This window comes from Cetorhinus maximus, chromosome 3 (genome assembly GCF_964194155.1).
Source record: "Cetorhinus maximus chromosome 3, sCetMax3.hap1.1, whole genome shotgun sequence".
Taxonomy (NCBI): domain Eukaryota; kingdom Metazoa; phylum Chordata; class Chondrichthyes; order Lamniformes; family Cetorhinidae; genus Cetorhinus; species Cetorhinus maximus.
Window position 1 is genome coordinate 201977580 of NC_135881.1, and position 26576 is coordinate 202004155.

General features: G+C 45.4%; 1 protein-coding gene across 1 annotated transcript in view; it reads left to right on the forward strand.

The window, feature by feature from the left end:
- LOC144679203 (copine-4) overlaps nucleotides 1–26576 on the forward strand; it is a 124015-nt gene that overhangs the window by 88981 nt on the left and 8458 nt on the right. Inside the window, exons 7-11 of the mRNA XM_078539628.1 lie at nucleotides 732–865; nucleotides 1933–1987; nucleotides 12951–13002; nucleotides 13833–13966; nucleotides 19954–20190. Coding sequence (XP_078395754.1) covers nucleotides 732–865; nucleotides 1933–1987; nucleotides 12951–13002; nucleotides 13833–13966; nucleotides 19954–20190 — 612 coding nt within the window. The remainder of the gene's footprint in view (nucleotides 1–731; nucleotides 866–1932; nucleotides 1988–12950; nucleotides 13003–13832; nucleotides 13967–19953; nucleotides 20191–26576) is intronic.

Sequence of the window (26576 nt, forward strand, 5' to 3'; positions counted from 1 at the left end):
CATCCCTAAAGTGGTTTGCAAGGCCATTTCAGAGCCAACCAAATTGCTGGAGTTACATGTAGCCCATGTAAAGACGGCATATTTCCTACCCTGAAGGACATTAGTGAACCAGATGGATTTTCACATCAATCCGGTAGTTTCATGATTATTATAATGAGACTTAAATTTTATTCTGGATCATTAATTAGTTAAATTCACTCAGCTGATGTTGTGGGATTTGAATTCATGTTTCCAGAGCAGGCCCAGCAACATTACCACTGTGCCACCGGCCCTTCATTAGCGCTCACGAATTCTGGCAGTAATCCAGTTTTCCGATCCATGATATCATCAGGAGCAATGTCTCCCCTGTTGTGGCATCTCAAGGAATATTTGCATCAACGTGCCAGTGCGCTCCTAGGCAATGCATGGTCCCTCACCTCAACAAGCAATTAGATCAAGACAACAGCACAGGCCAATTTACCCAACTGGTCTACGCTGGGGTTTGTGCTCCAAGTCAGCCTCCTCCAACCTGACATCATCTCAGTCTATCCTTTTATCCCTCATTCCTTATCCAGTTTCCCCTTCAATGTATCTATAGCCACTCAGCTACACCCTGTGGTTGCAAGTCCCTCATTCTCACCACACCCTTGATAAAGAAGTTTCTCCTGAATTCTCCATTCGGGTTTGTCAGTGTCGCGTCTAAGAGGCTAGTTACGGCCACGTGTGTGTGTGTATGTGCGTTTGCCCTCCAGGTCGCTATAGATTTCACAGCCTCCAATGGAGACCCAAGAAACAGCTGCTCCCTCCACTACATCCACCCATATCAGCCCAATGAGTACCTGAAAGCATTGGTGGCTGTGGGCGAGATCTGCCAAGACTATGACAGGTAAGGTCAACACTGTCGCACGGTTCTTACACCGCTGGTCAATATCAGCCAGAAATAGCCATTCTGATAACAGGCGGATGTCCGAGGGTGGCAGTATAGTATTTACTGCCCAGCCACGCCTAAGGGGCATTGAACTGGAACCTTACTTGGAATTTAAGACTTCCTGATCTCTGCCAGGATAAATAGGGCTTGCTTCGTTTGAAGTGGTGTTGCTTCAGTGAGAAAGCATTTGGCGAAACTTCATCTTGGAGTGGCATTTTGGTCCAACGATAGGATGCTGCACGTTTCATGAAGGGTTTATTCATTAAATTTTAAAATTTGAACAAAATTAATGGACATGTCCCAGCTCATGTGACAGTTTCACATGAGGGGACATGTCCTTAAAATTTTTTTTTTCCTTTATTAAATTTTTCAGAACTTAAACTAATCTAGATTTCTGCGCTCTGTCGTGCACACGCGCGAAAGAGCGCAGGCCCCGACTCAGGGAATCCCTCCCTCCCCGCACAGGGAGCGCTCAGCCTTAATTGGCCCACCCACGTAAAATGGCGGTGCGGCGCCGATCGGTTTTACGCTCGCTTTCACCCGCCCCTGCACAATCCCCCAACGGGGAGATAATTCAGCCCCATGAGTTTTCTTTATATGAATTACACAGAAGAAACTTGGCTCCCTTCACCTATTTGACTCTGATGTTGGGATCCTGACTAGAAACCATCATTTTAATAAAATGCCAGCCCCTGAAGTATTTCCTATTGATATAATGTTTGTTTTTTCGAATAAGAGAACAAGTTCATTTGGCACATGTTCTTTTTGATGCTGAAGTGTGGAGTGATGCATGTGACTAAATTGCAATCACTGCTTTTAAAAACCACTATATCTTGGGACACTAAAGTTACTTTAAAAAAAAACTTAGTGACATGAAGCATAAGAGGACATGTGCTGTTTAAGCTTCCTATTCTTTTCCCTCCCCCCAAATTAAATAACTTCATGTGTATACTTAATTTTTAAAAGACTTGCCAGGAGTCTGTACTTTTATTTCAATGATTAACATTGTTTTTATGTCATTTCAGTGACAAAATGTTCCCGGCCTTTGGATTTGGAGCAAGGATACCACCTGATTCTAAAGTGAGAATCATCGGGAATCAATTTTCAGCTTGTTTCAGTTTCCTTAGCATTTCATACAGTAAAACATCCCGCTGTAAAACATCCCACTGTTACTGTCTGTTAAACTGTGCAAGTGATGAATGTGACACGGTGATTTGAAAGTGTCTCTCTCCTCTTAAAATTTTTACACAGGACATCTACCCTGTTATATGGAAGGAAATCTCTCTGGTTGATAATAAAAAAAAATTCTGTTTGTTTCAATGTTTACAGAATTTACCAGGGACTCCTGCAAAATTGCTCAATTTCTACCTTTCACGTTGGCACCTATTGTTGGCTCAGTGGGCCCAATCTTAGCTCTGTGCATGAGGGTTGGTTTTTAATGAGTTAAAATTGCGCCCATTGTTTTCATGAATGCAGAAACAGGGCTCTCTTCTGTGTTTCTCTTCTCAAAGGTATGTTAGAAATTAAAGATGATACTTGCTTGCTAATTAGATCCCAAGCCAGATGGTGAAGTATGAAATTGGACGCAAATCCTTTTCATGATAATTGGTTTATTTACAGAATGCAGCATTACATATGTCTGCCTCTTACATACCAGCCAATCCAGTGACCCAGCAGTCCCTTATCCTATCTGCTTCATATCAATTAATAGCCTCCACCTATTTATCATTAACCTTAACAATACAATTAACATAACATTAATAATTTGCTTATCATAAATTCAGAAGAGAATGGAGTGAATTTTCACTCTTACTGTTTTTGGGTCAACCCTGATTCCTGATTTGTTTCCACCAACTCCAGTGACAACCTACATCGGGCAAGGAGCAAAACAATGCTGGCCAATTTGACATTGCTCATTATTCTCATCTCTCTGTCTGAGTGTCCCTAACGCTTCTGGCTCTGTTGCCCACCCTGTAAATTATTTCAATTATTTCTCACTCTTTGAGCACAGAAGTTCTTCCAGCTATAAGTTTTCTTAATTGATGCCCTGGTATATCTAAATAATAAACTTACATGTACAATGTCTGACAATTACATAACTAATCCAAATTCTTTTGTAATTTTTGACTGTACTCTCTGGCTCCACCGCTTTCCCAGATCTCCATCTAGGTAACACACAGGGCCACAAGAAGCACTAACTCCAACCTTTAGACTGTAGCGAAAATAATGATGATTTAACATTTTATTTGACTAATTAGAGCATTACAGTATTAAAATAAGTTACCGAGAAGAACAAGGCAAGAATCTAAAAGGTACAGAATGAAGAATTTGTTTGGAGCTGGTAGATTGCAGAGCTGGGCCAGCATCTATAGAATTAGGGCTATATTGCAGTTTTTTTGGGTATAGAGTGGTCACGATTCATGATCTGCCCGCACTCGGTTCAGCTTGAGGTGGGCAGAATGCAAACTGGGTGCACCCACCTCACCTGCATGATGGTAGCACGTGGCCATGTGGGTGCCTTAAGGGCTGCTGCCTTCACCTTAATGCTGTCTCCACCCTACCTCTGCCGGCTGCCTCTGCGTTCAGCAGGAGAGCACAGCAGCGTTGTGCAGAGGCCGTGTGGTGCAGCCGGACTGCCTTTGGAAATCCAAATTTGGAACCCCGTCGGCCAGTAGGCAATATGCGACCTCATTCCTAGCCCTGGGTCGTGAATATGCAGCACGTGGAGCTGATGCTTGACTCACCCATTTCATTATCCACTCCACTGCTCAAGCTGCCTATTGCTGTCCATCCGATGAATCTCATTATCTATCATGGCCCAGTTAATCCGTCCATGCTTTGCTGCATCTCGCTCTCCGCTTCACTTCCTTCCTCCAAACATTTTACCCACTTTCTTTTTTTTCTGACAAAGATATTCCTCAGACTATTCAGAAACTTGCAGAAACTATATCGTTAGAATCAATGACTGAGTCAGTTTAACTGTAACAGCATCCTGCTTTTACTTAACACCTTTCACAAAGAAACAAAACCTCCCAACAGCGATGTAAACAGAGCAAAATGGCTGCCGAGGCTAGAAGATTCCTAGCTAAACGCTTGGTCAAACAGTTGGATTTTAAGGAGGGTCTTGGAGGTTTTTCTAGCAGCATCCCTCAGGTTAGGGGTTAAAGGACTGGGGAAGGGGGAGCGATTGGGTCAGAAGGGAGGGCAGAGATTGGGTTTGGAGGGGAGCAGTGGTTAGTCATCAACAACACTTCTTTTTAATACAGGGTTGGGAAGAGCAATCCTCTTCCAGCTCTCGGGTCCACATTCAAGTATTTTTTTAAAGACTTACCCTTTCAATGGCTGCCAGCAATGGGTCCTTTAAGACCCCCCCCGCCTTGTTATGCTGCAGGCAGGCCTGGTTCCTCTGAGTGATGCTAACACTGGCCACCTTGGACAAGCCAACTTTGTACAGGGGCCTCAAACATGTGCTAGGCCCCTTATATACATAGGAAAAACATTTAACACCTGCTTTGGGCAGGGTCCTGGGCACCTTTCATTTGGCTATCCCAGTATAACAGGCAATACAATACACTTCTAACTGCTAGTGAGTGCACACTACCCGCCCGGTGTACAGGAGGCTTATGAGGACATTTAGAGTAGGGATTTGGCCCTGAAATTGGTCAGGGAGGCAGTTGGGCAGGCGAAGAATGACTTGAGGCTGGCCACATGCCAGTTTCCCACCACAATCCTGACTCCCCGGCTGTTTTCCTGGAGGCTGAATCAGACAAGGAATGGGCTACCTGCCCGCAAGCTGTGGAAAACTTTCTGACTCAATGGAAAAAGCCAATTATAGCCATTGATCAGAGGCTGACTGGAATTTTCTGTTGGCCCTCCAGCTTCATGAGCCCACCCACTGTCCCTAACTGGACGGCAAGCTTGGCCGATACAGCAACATTCGATGTTGGGTTACCACTCCTGACTTGCATTAGATCCCAAGACCAAGGGTCCTGACCCAAAAGGGAAAATCCTGTCCCCCGTGTCTGAAAATTGGTGGTCAAATTGTCTAAACCCTTATTTCTGTCACACCAGTAATGGAGGGCGAACGGGTGGAGGTGTCTGGGGAGCTTGTGGCCTAATGTGGGTAGTGGGTTGGAGGACATTCAGCAGCGGGTGTTTAGGTGCACTGACAGCTGATGTGAGCACAAACCTTTGCTGAAAGTTAAAATGCCAACCTCATAAATTTAACCGATACCTCAGATCGATTTTGGCCGCAAGTAATCTCTGGGTTCAGACTGTTGTGAAAAACACTTCACTCTGGTCGTCACAGTGTTGGCTGAATCTTTTCAATTAGATCAGTGCCTTCTAATTGCTTACAGATATCCAGCATTTTCTATATATAATCACCAGGAATGGCGTGCAATTAATTTGTTGTACTCGCATAATTTATTCCTAGAGGGAATGAGGCCTACCTCTACCAAGGGTTTAATGCTCTCTACCTTATGGCCAGAATTTTGATGTTGGCGTGCGGGGGTGGGCCCGGCATGCCGAAGCATAAAAATGACACGCGGTGACATCGGGCGTGCGTCCTGATATCGGCACGCGTCATTTGGATATTACGTTCGGCAGGCACGTGCCAGAACTATCGGCGCGCCCGCCGAACTATCAACGGCCTATTAAAACCAATTAAGGTAGTCGTCAACGCCGCCGTCCAGCCTTAAGGTCGGCGGGAGGGCAGGCGAAGAGCCCAAGTGGCCTTCGCCTTTTTCGGGAAGCCTCATCCACGGGCAGGGTGATGTTTCCTGAAGATTTTATTAAATAAATAAATAATTTGTGCACAATTCACGAACATGTCCCAGCCCATGTGACACTGTCACATGAGGGGACAATTCTAAATCATTTTTAACTTTATTATTCATGAACGTTTATTATGTGCTTAATCTCCCTGAGGCAGCTCTGTGCCTCAGGGAGATTTCTGCGCTCTTTTGCGCACAGGCCCTGACTCTCCCTCCTCCGCCCGCCCCCACCGGTAGCACTGCGGCTGTGCGTCACACCGGGTGGGCCTTAATTGGCCTGCCCCACTAAAATGGCGGCTCGCAGCCGATCGCGGGCGGCGATCGGCTCCCAACCGGCCCGGCCGACATGCAGAAAATCTCCCCTAATGTCTTTATGGCTCTTTTAAAATTAATGCCATTTAATTTTCTTTTTGGTCAGGATGAGAAAACTATGGGTTAGTTTAAGTAAACATTATCAGCGTCTAGCATTCTCATTGATGTGCCTAAGAAAGTCATGTGAGTGTTGCTGAAAAAAGAGACATGTCAAAATTTTTCATCCTGCACTCATCAGGACACTCACAAGAATACCAATATAAGGGGGAAACAACCACTTATACTTCACACCCAGTATAAATTGTTGTTTTCCCCTTATACTGGTATTTTTGCGAGTGTCCTGATGAGTGCAAGATGAAAAGTTTTGGCACGTCTCTTTTTTCAGCAATACTAAAAAATAAATCAGCCAGGCAGCAGGCAACCAGTAGACGCACATCCTTGTCGGGATGTTTAAGGAAGAAAATCAGAAGCAAGATACAATGCCAGATTGGGAACCAGCTCCTTCTCATCCTCTGAATCTTAGTCCACGGCCATGACGGTTCTTATAACCAGCCAGAACTCACTTTCTCCAAGGCATGAGGAATGAGCAACAAGTGTTGGCTTTGCCAATGATGCTCTCAACCCATGAAGGAATAAGAAAGAAAATCTGTCAAATTTATACCTCCTTATGTGGCTCAGCGTCGAATTTTGTTTTGATAAGGCTCCTGTAGAACACCTTGAGACGTTTTGTGAAAGTCGCTATATAAATACAAGCTGTTGTAGCCATATTACATCCACCTTGCAAGTTGACTATTGGGATGCTTTTTAAAAAAAAACATTTCATTTTGCCATACTTATGCAAGAGAAGGCTCACTCGCTTATTAAAATGGGATTGGTCTTCCTGCAAGTCTGCAGTGCTCGGAAGTTATTATCTGAAACTAAATTGGATCGAGGTCAGGGGGCTGAGTTTAGGCTGAAGGAACAGAATGTGCAATTACCATAAAGCTCCCGATTCATTTGTGAGCCTCTTGATTTAAGGAAATAGCTTCCGTGTTCGCAATTCACAACAGGAGATTTAAAAATTGTGTCGATGCAGTCAAAATTCCCACTGGAATGCAGAACGTTAAAAACAAACTTCCACAAACCAGGAGGCCCTGGAACCAATTGCAGATGTCCCCAATGCTGCAGAGCACTTAGCAGCAAAGATTCATGCTCCTACCCACCCACCCCCAGGCAATATTCAGAGCCATCTGCCTGTGTTAAAGTGCCTTCCAGATACCTCCTCATAATGTGGAAATGAACCGCTCTCTGTCTGCTGACCTTTCCCTTCCCTGCCTGAATGTGCCAACAGTGCAGAAGTATAAAGCAGGCAGCTAAGCACAGTTCACCGCTCCAAGGCGACAACGTACAAGGTTCCTGCTGAGGAATCGTGCCATTTCTCCGTGGCTTCTGCCAGCCCCTCCTACCAAAGATCCAGAAGAAGCTCTCCGTGGAATTTCAGGGCTGACAAGTCTTCTTTTCTTTGGAATGAAAGTGAAGGAGGGGAAGAGTTCCTCTTCTTCCTTCGCAAAATGGGCGGGATTTGTCCGTTCAATGAGCGTGCGTGATCGGCGGGCCTGGGACCAGCCGGGGAACGGACCCCCAACCTGGGGTCAATTAACAGCCAGCCAGCGTGAAACGTGTGCTGAAAGGCTCAGCGCTGCCAGGATTGTGGGGGGCGGGAGGAGGACGAGCGCTGAAGTCAGCGCGGGTGCGCAGGGGGGGAGCATTCACACTAAGCTCCCCGAAAGCAGAGAGCTGCCTCAGGGAGCTGAAGAATTTAAATGCAAGGAAAACAGATTTTAAAATCTGGAAAAAGTGCCCACACATCAGAATTGGTCACCTGAACATATACAAGGTGAAAATTCTGTCCATGCGTTTTTATTTTTTTATTTAATAACGGAAACCCCATCCCGCCCCTGGATGAGGTTTCCTGAAAATTGCAAAGGCCATCTGGTCGATTCGCCCACCCGCCAACCCATCAGATGGGCAACAAAAAGTCTCCTTAAATTACAGCTTTAGCAGCCTAAATAGGCCTCTTAGTTGTCGGTGGGCGCGCTTCTGATTCTGGCGCGCCCTGCCAGCCAAAATATCGCGCGAGTGCACAATGACGCGGGGACGCTCACCTGACGTCATCCCACGCGTTACTTCACACTCGAGCAGGTTGGGCGCGTGCCCGCACGCCAAGCGTAAAGTTCTGCCCAATGTTAATTTAGTATACAAAAGAAAAGAAAAGCACCAGTTGAATTTTGAAGCCAGATAACTACCTTGCCTGCCTTTTGTGGGCATTTAGAAATGGTTTTTCGAAACCCCTTCAGTGTTGCCTGTAACAGTAATTGACAGCCCCCTCCACAGGGGGCAGATAGTGAGGCCAATTAAAGCCCCAATTGGGTCATTTTGCCCCAGGCGCTGAAACATTAACTCTGTCCCTCTCTCCACAGTTGCTGCCTGACCTACTAAGTGTTTCCTGCATTTTCTGTTTTTATTTCAGATTTCCAACATCCGCTCTGCTTTTCTTCCGTTTCCCCGGCAGCGCTCACTGGTGGGGCTGCTATTCGGACATCGCTGCGGGCCCTCCTATCAGGCCTCATGCTTCCCTGACTCACTCATCATCCTTAATTGGATGGTGAATGTAGAGGTGGCCAATTAGGAGGCTGCCTCGTGTGAAGTTGCTCACGAGGGAGCGCTGAGGCCATGTGCAGGCTCAGGGCCTGTCTTTGGCCACCGAGTCCCCAGGAAAATTAGCCCAGTGGTTCTAGTTTCTAATGCCTACATAAGAATGAACAAAAATGTAGGCCTCTCTTGTACTGGATTGGCCCCGCTCACACTTGTGCAAGACCCTCCTGGAGCCTCCCCTCATCTCAAAGGTACTCGCATGCCCGGGCAGCCATGAGCCACCTGACCTTCAGCCATACTCTGTTTCTGGTGGGAAATGCAATGGCAGCATGTTAACGAGACCTGGGAATTTAAAATCGTCTGCAGCATCTTCCTGGGGTGACGGGTGAGTATCTAACTCATTCCATAACCAACCTCACCACAGACGATGAACACGGTCACCTTCACTTTGCGAAATGAGCAAGAACTGAACCAACCTAGCCGAAACCCACCAAGAGTCAAAGCCCTGTCACGGCTTTCAAAGTTCCCCGAGGTTCTCAGTTTCAGAAGATCTTTCTTATATATCATACCTGCAACTTATTCCTTCAACTTTAATTTTTTATCTGGATGTTTAATCGTCATTTGGGTCCTACTCTTCAAATGCCAAAGGCATTGCTATGGGAGACTTACTGGCACATTTTGATATTACATTTGCTGATGATACTGCAAAGCTACAAAAGAGACTTTGACTGTCCGTGATCTTTCAGTTTCTTCATCATACATTCCAGTCCATTCATACTTTCCTGGCTGCTGTGCTTCTCCCTGTTGTTTAATTATCCTCTTGGAATGCTGGTCTTTATGCAAGGAGGATGCAGAATAAAAGTAGAAAGTAGTCTTGCTATTTTTTTTAAGGTGAACGTCAGGAGTGGGATGAAGAGTCATATTAGATTTGAAACGTTAACTCTGTTTCTCTCTCCACAGATACTGCCAGACCTGCTGAGTTTTTCCAGCATTTTCTGTTTTTATGTCTTGCTACAACTGTACAGAGCATTGGTGAGACCCGGAGCACTGTGTACAGTTTTGGTCTCCTTATTTAAGAAGGGATATACTTGCACTGGGGGCAATCCAGGATAGATTCACTAGGTTGATTTCTTGGGGATGAAGGCATTGTCATATGAGGAGAGTTGAGCAGGTTGGCCCTATACTCATTGGAATTTAGAAGAATTTCTTATTGAAACACATAAGATTCCGAGGGGGCTTGACAGGGTAGATGTTGAGAGGATGTTTCCCCTCATGGGGGAATCTAGAACCAGGGGTTACAGCTTCAAAATACCAATAAGGGATCTCCCATTTAAGATGGAGATGAGGAGGAATTTTTTCTTTCAGAGAGTCGTCAGTCTTTGGAATTCTCTTCCCCAGAAAGGATTGGAGGCTGGATCATTGAATAGATTTCAGATTTTTGATCAACAAAGGAGAAAAGGGTTATGGGGGAACAGGAAAGTGGAGTTGAGGCCACAATCAGATCAGCCATGAACTTATTGAATTTTGGAGAAGGCTTGAAGGGCCGAATGGCCTACTCCTGTTCCTATTCCTTATGTTCTGCAAACGTAGCTGAAAACAGCATGGACTAGTTTGGCTGAATGGCATGTCTCTGTGCTATCCGTTCTATGTAAAACTATTTTTGTTTCCTCTTGCTGCCTCTGCATTTTGGCTCACTGTCAATCTTTCTCTTTTTCTAACATGAGTTTTAACTATATTGAGTTGTCTTTTGTACAAATTGGAATCCTCTTTTCAACATTAAACTATTTCTCATTGTTTTTAGCTTCTTTACAACCTCTATAATCAGATTCTTTATAAGCTGATTAACTGATGTGGTCTAGGTCCAACTATGCCTCTTTTCTTGTTTATAGATAGAATAAATTCTCTATCCTCACACTGGATAATAATGCATTTTTCTACTCAGATCTCACATGAAAGACAATTAATCCTTTCATAGCCACTTTAAATTGTCAATCAAATTGTGAACTCAGAACCTCTGCTGAGATAATTAGCTTTTGAAACTCAGTCAAGCATTCATAATGGCATAATAACAGCCCATTAACAGATTAACAGCCCAACAACACATTAACAGGAAATGTCAAAAAAAAATTGTGTTGAAGCTGTGAAACAGGTGGTCATGTTTTTTTCCCCCAACCTACGCCAGATGACCTGTCAATCAAAGCAGACCACCAGATGGTGTTTTTTTAACCCTCACTGACAAGCCTGTTTCAGAAACATAGAAAACATGAGCAGGAGTAGGTTATTTGGCCCTTCAAGCCTGCTCTGCCATTCGATATGATCATGGCTGATCCTCTATCTCAATGCTGTACTCCTGTGCTCTCCACAAAGCCCTTGACGCCTTCAGAGTCCAGGAATCTATCTATTTCCTTCTTAAATATATTCAGTGACTTGGCCTCCACAACCTCTTGGTAGACAATTCCATAGGTTCACCACCCTCTGAGTGAAGAAGTTTCTCCTCATCTCAGTCCTGAATGGTCTACCCCGTATCCTGAGACTGTGTCCCCTTGTTCTAGACCCCCCCAGCCAGAGGAAATATCATCTCTGCATCCAGTCTGTCCATCCCTGTCAGTGTTTTATATGTTTCAATGAAATCTTCTCTCATTCTTCTAACCTTCAGTGAATACAGGCCTAGTCAGCCCAATCTCTCCTCATATGACAATCTTGCCAACCCAGGAATCAGTCTGGTGAACCTTCACTGCACTTCCTCTATGGCAGGGATATCCTTTCTTAGGTAAGGAGACCAAAACTGAACACAATACTCCAGGTGTGGTCTCACCAAGGCCCCGTACAACTGCAGTAAGGCATCCTTGCTCCTGCACTCAAGTCCTCTCGCAACGAAGGCCAACATACCATTTGCCCTCTTAACTGCTTGCTGCACTACAGGCTGTGACTAGTGGGGTACCGCAAAGATCAGTACTTGGGCCTCAGCTGTTCACAATATATGTCAATGATTTGGATGTGGGGACCAAACGTAATATCTCCAGGTTCGTGGATGATACAAAGCTGGGCGGGAATGTGTGTTGTGAGGAAGATGTAAAGCAACTAAAGGAGGATTTGGACAGACATAGTGAGTGGGCAAGAACATGGCAGATGGTTCCCTGGGTAGAGAATTCCAAAGATTCACAACCCTCTGAGTAAAGAAATTTCTCTGTGGGCGGTGGAAGCTCAGTCATTGAGTATGTTTAAAGTAGAGATTGATAGATTTCTGATTAACAATAACATAAATGGTTATGGGGATAATGTGGGTAAAAGGCATTGAAGTGTTCAGTCAGCCATGATCATATTGAATGGTGAAGCAGGCTCGAAGGGCTGAATGGCCTTTCCTGTTCCTATGTTCCTATGCTTGCTTTCAGTGATTGGTGTACAAGGACGCCCAGGTCCTTTTGTACATCAACATTTCCCAATCTATCACCGTTTAAATAATACTTTTGTTTTGCATGCTTAAAAAGTGGAAGATTTAAAAAACTGCACACCATGACACTTAAACAATCATTATTTTCCCTTCAAGAGTGCTTACATCTACTTTATTACTTCATGACTCCCACAGTGTGAGTTAAGGCCCTTGGCACAGTCAAAATGAAGTCTGTTTGAACTCAGCACAAAGTTCAAATGGCCCTGCTGAGTTTGGGTTTCCTACCTGTGTGAATCACACCCCATCCCTTTCCCCCATAGGCAAAAATTGGATCTGTTGGAAATGGGGGTGGGACGTCCACACCTGGGAGAGGTCCTACTATTGCAGGTAGAGTTCCAAACTGCCTGTTAAAATGGCGTGCGTATCCCAATGATGTCATCAACGCAAAAAACTGCTGCTGTAATTAGTCTCCTGTTCCTGTGGGGCAGATGACCTGACCGTGCCTAAATCCAGGGAAATAGAAACATTGGGAGTCAGGAACACTGTGGATGTACCTATACCACATAAACTGCGGTGGTTCAAGAAGGCAGCTCACCACTACCTTCTTGAGGGCAACTAGGGAAGGGAAATAAATGTTGGCCTAGTCAGTGATGCCCACATCCCATGACAGAATTTTTTAAAAATACATTGGGAACATGACCTAAACCCCACCTCCACATCCTCATCCTCCCCAACCCAGCACCTTTCCCCCTGGGTGATGGATATTGAAACCGTTCCTCAAAAGTTCTAGTACCTCAGCACTATGTGTATCTTTTGTGATAAGAATTGTGTGGCACCTGTGAAGTTCCAACATGAAAGATTTCGCAATAACTTACATTTTATCCACCAACTCTAACATTCCATTGTTTTTTTAATCCCCCTTGATTTCCAGGTCTCTCATGACTTTGCAATCAACTTTAATGAAGAGAATCCAGAATGTGCAGGTAAAACCCAACACGAGAATCTTCTGACAGACTTATAAATATCTTTGGTATTTTTCTGAGTTCTCACAGGCCAAATGCAATGTGCTGATGGATATATTTGTCCACAATGTTTGTACTAGTGGATGGAGTTTCTGCCTCCACACATCCTGATGTTGGACTGTTTTCTGCTCTATTTTCCTTCATTTAAACACAAGACATCAGGTTTATGAGATCACAATACACAATCCCACATGAGTACTCAGCCAAATCATGCAGTATGATTCAATTTACATAACTGTTTTTTACTGAGTTCACAATTCACTATCAGAACTCAGGTACCAAGCTTCACATTCCAGCATGACTACAGCAAACAGTGGCTTGCTCACAATACTGAAGCCAATTCCACCTTTGATCTTGACATTTCAATCGTACTAACATGAAATTATAATACATTAAAAGACAGAACGCAGACTTCATGGAACCAAGAATGGTCATGTTCGTCAGCCTCTCCCAATGACTCCTTTACCAAGGTTATATGGCCCACTCAAGCTTTATTACTTTATTACTATAAACAGCGACTAAACCACATGACCCAAACCCTCAAGACATGGATGACTGACTTCCCCATTCCTTCAGCTTCTCGTCCTTTACAAGGCATTCCTGAACTGAACGCTGTTTTAACACACTGAGTGCTGATTCCGCAAACCGCCCGAGACATTGAGACATATGGGTTTTGTGAACTCTCCTTCCCACACTCGACACTTTATGAATAAGAGTTCAAACTGAAGAATATTGAAGCCACTGCTTTTGCAACATGCTCATTCTCTCTCCTAACTATACTTGTCTGCAAGGTATACAAGGAGTTGTTGAAGCCTATCAGAAGTGCCTTCCGAAAATCCAACTTTATGGACCAACAAACATTGCCCCAATTATCCAGAAGGTGGCCAGTTCAGCCTCAGAGGAAATGCACACCAAGGAGGCGACGGTGAGCGATCATCACAGACACTACTTGGGGGTCGCAAATGGCACACAGGAAAAAAGGGCGATCTCTTGTTTCTCCAAAACAATAGGGAACAATTTTCCCCCTTTGTCCCACAGACCAAAATTAGCTGGTGGAAATCCAGCCCTCACCCTCTGGGAGCAGATTTATGAAACATTAAAGATCACAGATTAAGGATCAGAGACTAACACATGGAATGGGCAGGTTGTCTTATGAGGAAAGGTTGGACAGGTTAGGCTTGTATCCACTGGAGTTCAGAAGAGTAAGAGGCAACTTGATTGAAGCCCTTAAGATCCAGAGGGGTCTTGGCAGGGTGGATGTGGAGGCGGATGTTTCCTCTTGTGGGAGAATCTAGAACTAAGGGTCACTGTCTAAAAATAATGGATCGCTCATTTAAGGCCGACGAGGAGAATTTTTTTCTCTCCGAGGGTCATGAGTCTTTGGAGCTCTCTTCCTCAAAATGCAGTGGAAGTAGAGTCTTTGAATATTTTTAAGGCAGAGCTAGATGGATTCTTGAAGAACAAGTGGGTGAAAGGTTATCGGGGGTGGGCAGGAATGCGGGGTTGAGGTTACAATCAGACCAGCCACGATCTTATTGAATAGTGGAGCAGGCTCGAGGGGGCGAGTGGCCTACTCCTGCTCCTAATTCATTTGTTCGCATGTACATTTTTAAAAAAATAACTACTGTCTATTAGGTTAAAGATACTGCAGCTCCCTTTATATGGGGTAAATATTCTCTGTGAGCTACTTTAATGATTTTGTTTATTTTGAACGAGTTAACGGCTTTATTAAACTAAAGCACTGAGGAGTACCCGCCCATTGAGAGAAGGACACAGATTTATTGTCCTTGGTTGGGCAAATGGTTGACAACATTCTTCAGAGAACAGATTGTATCTCATTTAGTTTTTCATTCTCAATAATCTCTCCCTGGCTCCACTCAATCTCATTCCATTTGACCTGTTAATTATTTTTCTGAAATATCTGTCTGCTAAATGACGTGTCTCTGAGAAGCGTTTATCTCACTCCCGATGCACAGCACGTCCATTCAACGTGCGACCCCCAGCTTCCATTATTATATCAACCTCAGTGAACCAAGTCTAATGTGTTCAGTGAGCTCTTTCTGTAAACTGCACGTTCCAACAGTCGTGTCAATCAGGTAAAGTCGAGGCTAAATGGATAAGTAGGGAGATCCGTAGAGAATTGAAGCTAAGAAAAGATTTTATGATATATAGAAAGGCTCAGTTGTCAGGAACAGGAATGGGAGGAGACCAATTACCACTTTGTATTGGTTCCACCATTCAGTGAGCTCATGGCTGGTCTGTGACCTAACTCCATATCCCATACTACCTTTGGTTAGCATAAATCTATCAACTCAGATTTAAAAGTAACAATTGATCAAGCATCAATGGAAGAGAGTTCTGAACTTATGCCACGTTTTGTGTGAAGAAACGTTTCCTAATTCCACTCCTGAAAGGTCTGGCTCTAACTTTTAGGGTAAATGCTCTCTTCGTCCTAGACTCCCCAACCCACAGAAATAGTTGCTTTCCATCAACCGTATCAGTTCCCTTTAATATCTCCAAAACTTTGATCAGGTCGCCCTCAGCCTTCTAAATTCCAGGGAATATAACCACGGTTTGTGTAACCACGCAGGCAGCTGTAAACGAATAACTGGGCCTAACTGAAGGAAGTAGGAGCAATGCTGGATGACAGTGGGGAAGTTGGTAGCAGACAATTGCAGTGATGATGACAAGACTTCATTCCGTTACATAATAAGAGTCAAGTAAAATCAATCAAAAAGCAACATTGGTCCTTTGAGAGATTTATCAGGGCAGTTTAGCTGTGAAGATAACCAAAAAGGCAAATTTGCAAGACTCCCAAAGACAGCTCTATGATCACACTGCAGGTATCAAGCGTTGCCTCATCAGAAGTAATTGTAGAAATGCTGATGGGAATGGGGAGAGCCACTGGCTAGTACATTTAATAGCTCATTGAGGTCTGAGTTGGTTCCTGCGGCTTGGTGGAAAGCCAGTGTCAGTCCATTATTTAAGAGGAAGTAATTATGAATTTTATGTGCATGAGCTCCGGCTGTAACATTCCGATTCATCTAAAACAACAGCCCCACGACTCTCCGAGATATCTGTGCTCCTCTGATCCAGGCCTCTTGAGCATCCCCAATTTTAATCGATCCAGCCTTCAGTTGCCTGGGCCTTAACGTCTTGAATTCCCTCCCTAAACCTCTCCCCTTTCTGACTCACTTTCCACTTTTAATACGGTCCTTAAAACCTACCTCTTTGACCGAAATTTCAGTTAGCACCCTAATATCTCCATGCACGGGTGTCATATTTCGCTTTGTCACACTGCTGCAAAGAACCTTGGGATATTTTGTTACATCAAAGGTGCTTTATAAATATAAGTTGTTGTTATTGTCCAAGTAACTCATCCAATTACATTGAGGCCAATGCCTACATCATTTTAAAAGCCTCAATCATGTATCCTCTTAAGACTATAGAGTGGAGATGTGTATGTGTTGTGTGCGTCTCTTGGGGATAAAACAGATGCAATGCTGACAAATTTAATAGAATGACAGCCTACGTTTGGGCCCACAGTAAATTAATCACTCCTATTTTATAGGCATCCAGGATAGCTGCCTAAAATAGGGATTAGGCCTCTTCCGTATGTTCATTGAGGGCCTAACGCCACTTGAAGGACCCCACTGAAACATTTATACAATGGGGGGAGGGGGGGAGCAGGTGTGGGCATGTCCCTCTCAGAATTCCTCAATTTTAACTAAATATTCCATCAGGCACCTTACCATCCGATATCCCCACTCTCGCCTGCCAGCCAGATTTCTCTCCAGCTACCCTATCCAGCTACCCTTAATATCTTGAAAACTTTGATCGGATCATCTCTTAGCCTCCTCAATTCCAGGGAATACAACCCGAGTTTGTGTAGCCACGTACAGGTGGCTATAAACAACTAACTGGGCATAACTGAAGAATTCGAGATGACAGTGGGAAAATTGGTAACGGACAATTGCAGTGATGGCAAGGCTTTGCCCGTTGTATAAGAGGAGACTCGACTCTACAATCCAGCTGAGGCCCGAGAGTTACAACCTCTGCCAAACGAGATGAGTTTCATGTTTACACCAATGTCCAGATGCAATCAGGGCTACAGAAGTGGAGAGCATTAAAAAAAATCACACTAGATAAAGGGTATTTCCTGCTTTTGGAGTGAAAGAAAGTTAACAAAGAAAGAAAGTACAGCAAGTAATGAGGACAGCAAATGGCATGTGTTAGCCTTTACTGCAATGAGTATAGGAAGTCTTGCTGCAATGATGCCGGTCTTTGATGAGACCACACCTGGAGTGCTGTGTACAATTTTGGTCTCCGTGCCTGAAGAAGGTTGTACGTGGCTCAGTGTTAGTGCAACAAATGTACATAAGACTGATTGCGGTAATGTGAGGGCAATCCCCATGAGGAGAAATTGAGTAGAATGGGCCTGTGCTCTCTGGAGTTCAGACAAATGAGAGGCGATCTTATTTCAAAATATAATCTGCATTTAATTATAACTAGTAATAATACTCACCTCGCAGTTTAATCTTTAATTCAGAAGCTGCGATAATCTGTGTATGTTATCCATGACTATGTAAGATGAGTGAAATATGTGTGCAATGGTGCATCAACTATCTGAGGTGAGCCGGGTATTTAGTGGTGCTTGATGAGTGTTGCGCTTGCATGCAGCAGGTAGTTGAGTTATTGCTATTACTTCTGTATGATGGGAAATGCTTATAATGGGATGTCTAGTTTGTCCATTCAAAGACCTCCTGAGATGGCGAGTGGAGAAATGAGGTGCCTCCTTATTGGGCAGGTCGATGTGATGTGTTACATGGCCTGGGGCTCATGGGCACAATCACACTTCAGGTTGTCCCTTATCTTCCTCTTATGGAGCAGGGACCATATCGTCCATTCCCTGTGCGGATTCGGTTGAGTGATGCCCATTGTCTTTGAGGGAGACCGAACCCCCGGGACCTCTGCTGTTGGGTCAGCGATGAGGTGTTTGTTATTTAATTAACTAATTAATTAATTAATTTATGCATGCATCCCACGATTCTGTCCATCTAGATTGTGAATTGATAGCAGCTGCTAGTGGCAGTGGAACTAACCGTGCCTGTGTCCATATCTCTGATCTGATTTACGGCCAACATTCCAATCACCAATCCGGGAATCGGAAATTTAAAAAAAAAACGAACTGTGATGGAAGGAGTTAAGTAAATCTCTCCATCTTAACTGCCCTGCCCCCAGCTCCTCCCGGTATCCATCACACAATGGCAGGGGATGAAGGGGGAGTTAAAGTGGGGGCCTTATTGCTGCAGTGTGTGTTGTTAAGAGGATCCAAGCTGGTTGGTGAAGCAGAAACCAAGTCACAGAGCTTTTCTTTAGTGAGAGAGTTTATTGGCTTGCTCAGGCTCACAGCTCTCCTCCCACACAACCCAATATCCCAGCTGCCCCCTCTTTATAGTCCCTTTTGAATAAAACAAATGATCAATAAATCAAACTAACAAAAAGGTGGGTAAACAGCTCCTGATGGGGCGCTGTAATTAAAACAAAATGTCAAAGGAAACCTAACTAACTAAATCAAAATATTATTCCCAGGGGTGGTGATGGACCCCAGGCCCTGCGGAACCCACCGATTGCAGAAGGCATCTAGCGTACCAGTGGGCACCATGTGCTTCCGCTCCAGCGACACCTGGCCGTGATTATAGTCACGGAAGAGGAGCAGACAGTCTGTCCCCTATTTATATGGGCTGAAAGACAATGAATACCGTCACCTGTTTCTCTTAACCATAATCATGTAATTGACGTTAAGAAACCTTAATAATGTAATTGACAAGACATTGACATGCGTGACCTTCATACAATTACATACAATTCAGAAAGTGGCAATGGGTTAAACAGGAACATTCTGAACCTGGATTAGAACACAAGGGGGTATAAGAAGCGGAACTGAGAACATTGTGTTGGGATTACTTCTAGGTTGAAAGGAAATGTTTCCTCTGGGCACCAAATGTGTAAGAACAATCTTCACATTCTTTACAAGCAATTTGATGTTTTTGGTGTATATAAAACACAGAAGGAATTTTCCTCATTAGTATCCATACTGAACATAGTGAACAGAATCTCAATTTTCTTCACGCAGTGAATCCTTATGATCTGGAATACACCAACTGAAGGAGTGGTGGAAGCAGATTCCACAGCTTAGAGAATTGGATAAATACGTGAAGGGGATTTTTTTTTTTTAAATGAGGCACTGGGGAAAGTGTAGGGGGAGTAGGATATAGGCACCATGGGCTGGATGGACTCCTTCTGTGCCAGACCACATTTAGAATATTGTGAGCAATTTTGGGCCCCATATCTCAGGAAGGATGTTCTGGCCCTGGAGAGGGTCCAGAGGAGGTTCACGAGAATGATCCCAGGAATGAAAGACTTAACATATGAGGAACGTTTGAGGACTCTGGGTCTATACTCGATGGAATTTAGAAGGATGAGGGGGGATCTGATTGAAACTTACAGAATACTGAAAGGCCTGGATAGAGTGGACGTGGGGAAGATGTTTCCATTAGTAGGAGAGACTAGGACCCAAGGGCATAGCCTCAGAGTAAAGGGAAGACCTTTTAGAACAGAGATGAGGAGAAACTTCTTTAGCCAGAGAGTGGTGAATCTATGGAATTCATTGCCACAGAAGGCTGTGGAGGCTAGGTCATTGAGTGTATTTAAGACCGAGACAGATAGGTTCTTGATTGGTAACGGGATCAAAGGTTACAGGGAGAAGGCGGGAGAATGGGGTTGAGAAACTTATCAGCCATGATTGAATGGAGGAGCAGACTCGATGGGCCGAATGGCCTAATTTCTGCTCTTATGTCTTATGGTGCTGTATCATTCTATGATTCTAACTGTGTTTCTTTTCTTTGACAGCAATACTTCATCCTTCTGATTCTGACAGACGGAGTCATCACCGATATGGCTGACACCAGGGATGCCATTGTCCATGCCTCTCACCTTCCCATGTCGGTGATCATCGTGGGGGTTGGAAACGCTGACTTCAGCGACATGCAGATGCTAGATGGAGACGACGGGATTCTCCGCTCCCCAAAGGGTGAACCCGTTTTGCGAGACATCGTTCAGTTTGTGCCATTCAGGAACTTCAAGCATGTAAGTGGGGAAGTGGAGCTTCAGCTTTGTCCCGGGCCTGGCATCCTCGTGTTGTGGAAGTCTGTGGGGCTCAATTTTCACACCTCTGACAACATAACCTGGGGCAGTTTGTGCTTGTTCCTGTTCACTTCATTTATTAGCAATTTAGGGAGAGCTGGCAATAAGTAATAAGGATGAAAATAAATTGAGACAGTCGGATACCCAGGGCAGGATTTTGCATTTTGGGTTGGGACCTCAACATTGGGTCAAATGGGGGTCCTGACCCCACACTATGTCGGAGGAATCATCTGGCAGTGATTTTCCCCGAATTGGCCAATTAGTGGCTGGAGGGTCCCACTGAAGCTTGTAAAAAGTTTTAATGCTGTCTTCGGGAAACCACAGTAACAGTAGCTTGGTAGTGCAGAACTTTAATGTTGCTGAAAAGAGAGACGTGATGCTGAAGCTTTTCATTTTGCACTCATCAGGACAAACACAAGAATGCCAAATTTCAAATAGTTGAAAAGGGTGCTGATTGGGTGACAGGTTGACTATGATTGGCAGAGGCGTTGCCATGGAACATGCAACAAGGAAGCATTGGCTCCCCAAGCTCCCGGGTAATTCAAAAAAGGTGCAAGGCTTAAACGTGTCCTTTTGTTTGCAAAGAACGGGTCCCTGCATTTGAATGCATGTTGCTTCTTCCCAGCGCCAATGAGCCACAATTTGAGCTCGACTGATTATTTTAAACTGGTGTAGTTATTAGCGCACTCAGGATTGTTCAGCAACCACTGTCCAAGCACTGATCATTTGAAATTTGACATTCTTACACTTGTCCTGATAAATTCAAGAGGAAACGCTTTGGCAACATGTCTCTCTTATGAGCAAGTCTATAGGCCTAGGGAATGAATACCCTGTAATTTCTCCAGTCCAGAATGTTTGGGATCAGGGGCTGAGTTCTCTGGTCGGCGAGCAGAGGTGGGGCCCGCTCGCCGACGCGTAAAACAATGCGCGGTGACATCAGGTGGGTGTCCCGACGTCACCGCGCGTCATTTAGGTTTCCAGTTTGCCAGGCGCGCAGCCAAAGGCCTATTAAGGCCTGTTAAAAACTAATTTAAGCAATTAAATGAACTGCCCGTCCAGCCTTAAGGTTGGCGGGGGGGCAGGCGAAGAGCCCAGGCGGCCTTCGCATTTTTCATGAAACCTCATCCACGGGCGGGATGAGGTTTCATGACGTGTTTTAAAATTCAATAATCTTAAAAATAATTCTTTGACATGTCCCAGTGTCACATGAGGGGACATGTTTTAAAAGTTTTAAATTACTTTATTTAAATTTTAAAACCTTAAACAGATCTGAGGTGACTCAGGGAGATTTCTGCGCTCTTTCGCACTCCTGATTCATGGAATTCCACCCCGCCCCCACACAGGGAGCGTTCAGCGCTTCCGGGTGAGCATCACGCTGGGCGGGCCTTAATTGGCCCACCCACGTAAAATGGCGGCGCAGACCCGATCAGGGGCGCCGATCGGGTTTGCACCCGCCCCCGCCCACCCCCGCACAACACAACACAACACCCCCACCAGATATATATTAAGGTGTAGTGTTTTTTGATTCATTCATGACATGTGGGCATTGCTGGCAAGGCCAGCATTTATTGCCCATCCCTAATTGCCCTTGAGAAGGTGCTGGTGAGCTGTCATCTTGAGCCGCTGCAGTCCATGTGGTGTAACTACACCCACAGTGCAGTTAGGGAGGGAGTTCCAGGGTTCTGAACCAGCGACAGTGAAGGAACGGTGATATTGTTTCAAGTCATGATGGTGAGTGGCTTTGAGGGGAGCTTACAGTTGGTGGTAATCCCATGCCTCTGCTGCCCTTGTTCTTCTAGATGATAGAGGTCACGTGTTTGGAAGGTGTGGTCGAAGGAATCTTTGCAGAAATGTTTTCAATTACATTATTTTGGCCTGTAACTGAAGTGGAGTATTTTTAATGTGAATTTAATGTTTTAAAAAATTAGTTTCTAATTTTGCAGTGCTGTTCAGTGTTTTGCATTGTAATTGTCCTCAAGAGAAGCTCAAGCACAAAGAGACATGCTGGTTAGATAAGTGACTGAGTCTTCCCTTTCTTCAAGATTGACTCCTTTGTACAGCGAGAGTCATATCTATGGAGGTGTGGATTGTTGGAACTTAATTTATGGAAAAATTTAATTTGTTTCTGCGTTTATGACGTTATAGATTCTAGTGGTTTCTGTAGAGGTAGGAAAGGAACTGGCATGGTGGCTGTTAGCCACAGAGTGGCTTTCTCTGATAGAGTGAACCTCCACAAATGACACTACTGAGATGGTTCGGTGATTTGACCGGTTGAAAGATCAGTGGCCTGTTGTCTAATGGTCAATGATCTGTGATTTGATGTTCAGTTAGTCAAACTTATTGGTTGAAATACCTCTACAAGACCCCAGTACTAACCCACACTAAGGCAAGTTGACATATTCCCACCGGCGCAAGATTTTAATGAGTGTAGGAACTATAGTGTCAGCAAAATGAAATATTGCAGATGGCAATTAAATGTGGAGCTGTAATGACATTGATTAACATCTGCCTCATTGATTAACAGAAGATTATAATGAGAGAAGTGCTTTAAAGTCAGAATTACAAGAGAATTAAGAGCCCAGTACACTCACTATTCTCTGTCTTTCAAATAAAATGTTAAATTAAGACACTGTCATAAATCCCATAATGCTTAACCGGCAAAAACAGGATATCTGGTTATTTATCTCTTTGCTGTTTGTGAATCCTTGCTGTGTGCAGATTGTTTGCAGCTTTACCCCACATGGATAAACAAGCACATGTTCACACTTTCTCTCCGTCCCATTTTTTCTCTGTCTCACACTTATTACAGTTCCACATGTAGCTGTTTACATTCAAAAGGTGGTCTATATTTATCTGCTGTCCGTAATGGGTGTGACATTGGCAGAATGGCCACCCTCACACGCCTGGAGCCAGATTTCAAAGGCTGAATTCACCGTCATGTTCGACCCTCACCAGCAGGACTCAGGCAGGTCGCCAAGTGCTCGGTAGGTGCTGCCGGGCAGCTGGCCTCACCGGAGGGCAAGGATTTCAGTGGCTCCGAGCAGGATGTCGGGAGCAGGTGTTGTGGGAGCACCCTAGGGCGGATGGTGACGGGCAGGAGGCCGACCCATTGGCAAAGAGGACTGTTCAAAGCTGGTGAGGCGTCTAACGCATAACCCTTACTCCCACCATTCCTGCATGGTTTTTCACTGCAGATGAAAACCACGCAGTTGCGGGTCGAGAATCATAATCCATCTCTCTCTCTCTCGCTCTCTTTCTCGCTCACCCCGCTGGATTTTCCAATGGGTGCCGGAACTCCATGTCAGGCCCATCTGGAGGTCCTGAGACCTCTGGCACAGCCTTCCTAGAGACAGCTTCCTAATTGGCCACCTCCATGCTCGGCATCCTATTGGGGATGGCGGACTGGATTCCTGCTGGCTGCCGGCTCAACCAGAAGGGACCGCCGCGATGGCAGACCATCAGCTCCGCCGGGGAAAGGTGGCTGCTGCGAGGCAGGCGAGACAAGGGCACTCTCACTGCCTCCGTAGGAGTTAGAAATGAAGGAGGCCTCAGGCAGTGGGGCCATTGAGATGGAGGGGAAACAGCTCCGCAGGCATATTCGCAGACAAGGCTGTGGTCTTTCATCTCCGGGGCCCCGTCGATGGAGCACGGAGCCTCTCTGCACACAGCAAGCGAGCCACCATGGCTGCAGTGGTTCAAGAAGGCAGCTCACCACCACCTTCTCAAGGGCAACTAGGGATGGGCAATAAATGCCGGCCCAGCCAGTGGATGCCCACGCCTCGTGAACGAATGAATAAAATAAATGAATAATACCGGTGCAGATGCAAAATGGCCCCTAGGTGAGGGCTCACCTCAGTGGAGCGCCCGGCCGTCCCAATGAAGCTCCCCCCTCCCCCCGGCTACTTTCCATGAGGCCTCCCGCCTCCAAGGCCCTCTCCACGAGGCCAGGGAAATCCAGCTCCACGTGTGTGCCTGTTTGTCAGGCGGGCAGAACGTGACCGGCCTGTGTCGAATTCAGCAGCTTCTGAGGACAGCCAGGAGGACAGAGACAACAGGAGCGGGTGTGGCGGTGAACCTCGGTGGGGGTCCAAGCCTCGTGCAGCATCTGGCAATGGGAGAAAACATCAATGCCGAGCAGGAGTACGAGTCAATGGCCTGGTAGATTTTATCAGCCAAATGTCGGCCGTTTCTGGTAGAAGATTGAATTAGCGTGGGACTGCTGGCAGCAGGGGAACCCTGGAAGGAGAGGGGTTCTTGCAGACCCTCATGGCCGTGGAACTGGGGGATGAGGCAGGTCTGGGGAAGGCAGGCAACACAGGGCAGCAGAAGGCCCAGAGTCTTTAAACTTGCCCTGCAGCAGCCTCACCTGCCAGAGTGAGCCTGGGTTCAAGTTCCATTAAAACCATGTGCACACCGTGGGATTCTGGTTTGCTTGGGTTAATGAGTCCAACACAAACTACCAAGACCAGGGGGCATTAAAATTACAGATCAGCAGAAACAGTGGGTAGGGAATTTCCAGTCTGGCCGGCGGCAGGCAGCATCGTGGGCGTGACAGAAAATTTGGAGAGTCAGTTGGCTTTTGGCCACTCATCCTGTCCCACCCGCGATGATGCCCACCACTGGCAGGACCAGAAAAACCCGGCCAGAGATCCTGCCAATCAGGTGGAGTCTGTGCCAAAATATTATTCCGCTAGTCCCATTGACCTGCACCTAGTCCATAACCCTCCAGACCTCTCCCATCCATGTATCTATCTAATTTATTCTTAAAACTTAAGAGTGAGCCCGCATTTACCACGTCAAATGGTAGCTCGTTCCACACTCTCACCACTTTCTGAGTGAAGAAGTTCCCCCTAATGTTCCCCCTAAACCTTTCCCCTTTCACCCTAAAGCCATGTCCTCTCGTGTTTATTTCTCCTAATCTAAGTGGAAAGAACCTACTCGCATTTACTCTGTCTATACCCCTCACAATTTTGTAAACTTCTATCAAATCTCCTCTCATTCTTCTACGCTCCAAGGAATAAAGTCCCAACCTGTTTAATCTTTCCCTGTAACTCAACTCCTTAAGACCCGGCAACATCCTAGTAAATCTTCTCTGCACTCTTTCAATCTTATTGACCCTTGTTCAGCAGGCTACTAAGAGTCAACCACATTGCTGTGGATCTGGAGTCACACGTGGCCCAGACCAGGCAGGGACGGCAGATTAGTGAACCAGATGGGTTTTTACAACAATCGGCAATGGTTTCACGGTCATCATTAGACTTGTAATTCCCGGTATTTTTATTGGACTCAAATTCCACCATCTGCCGTGGTCCCCTGAGTACTACCCCTGGGTTTACGGACTACCCAGTCTAGTAACAATACCACTATGCCACCCTCTCCCCTGCTTCGAATGGGTCTATTCAGGACAAAGCAAAGCTGAGCTTTCTGAGCTGAAGCACCCCCAGCTACTGTGTAAATATTTTAAAAGATTGTCCAGCCTCCTGACACTTTATTTGCCAATCGCTGTTATTCCAGTGTAGTTTTCAAGGGGCGTGTTCTTTGACAGTTTGGAATTAAGGGTATGACTCATTTTCGTAGTCAATTGGGCCTAAACTCTCATGGGTTTGGAAGAATGAGAGGCGATCTCATTGAAACATCTAACATCCTGAATGCGCTTGACATTGAGAGCGGGATTTTCCAGCTCCGACACTGGTGGGCGTCGTCGCAGGCAGGAGGGGAAGGATTTGGAGAGCCATTGACCTTTAACAGCCCGCCGGTGTTGGGGCTGGAAAATCCCAAGCCCTGGGAGCTTGTTTCCCTGGCTGGGGAATATAGAACACGGGGGCACGGTCACAGGAAAAGGGACCGATCATTTGGGACTCAGATGAGGAGAAATCTCTTCACTCAGAGGGTGGTGAATCTTTGGAATTCTCCACCGCAGAGGGTAGTGGAGGCTCCATCATTGAGGCTGGGATAGACAGATTTTTGGTCTCTCTCAGGAAATTAGGGGATATGGAGAGCAGGCCGGTAAATGGATTTGAAGCCCAAGGTCAGCCACGATTGTATTGAATGGTGGAGCAGCCCCACCGGGCTGAATGGCCTACTCCGATTCCTAGTTCTTAATTCTCATTTCTTATGTTTCTAGATCCTATTTTTTGTGCTAATTAAGGTGAGGACCACATTTGCAACCAGTGTCTGCTCTGTTCTCCCTCTATTCTCTCCTGGCAACATGCCTTATTTCCAATATGTGAACAGAAACCCCTAAGTTCCTGCAGTCATGACCTCCATAGATTCATTCATTGACAGGAATAATTTAGTGTGAGTTCATATTGAACTGCAGAGCCAAATCT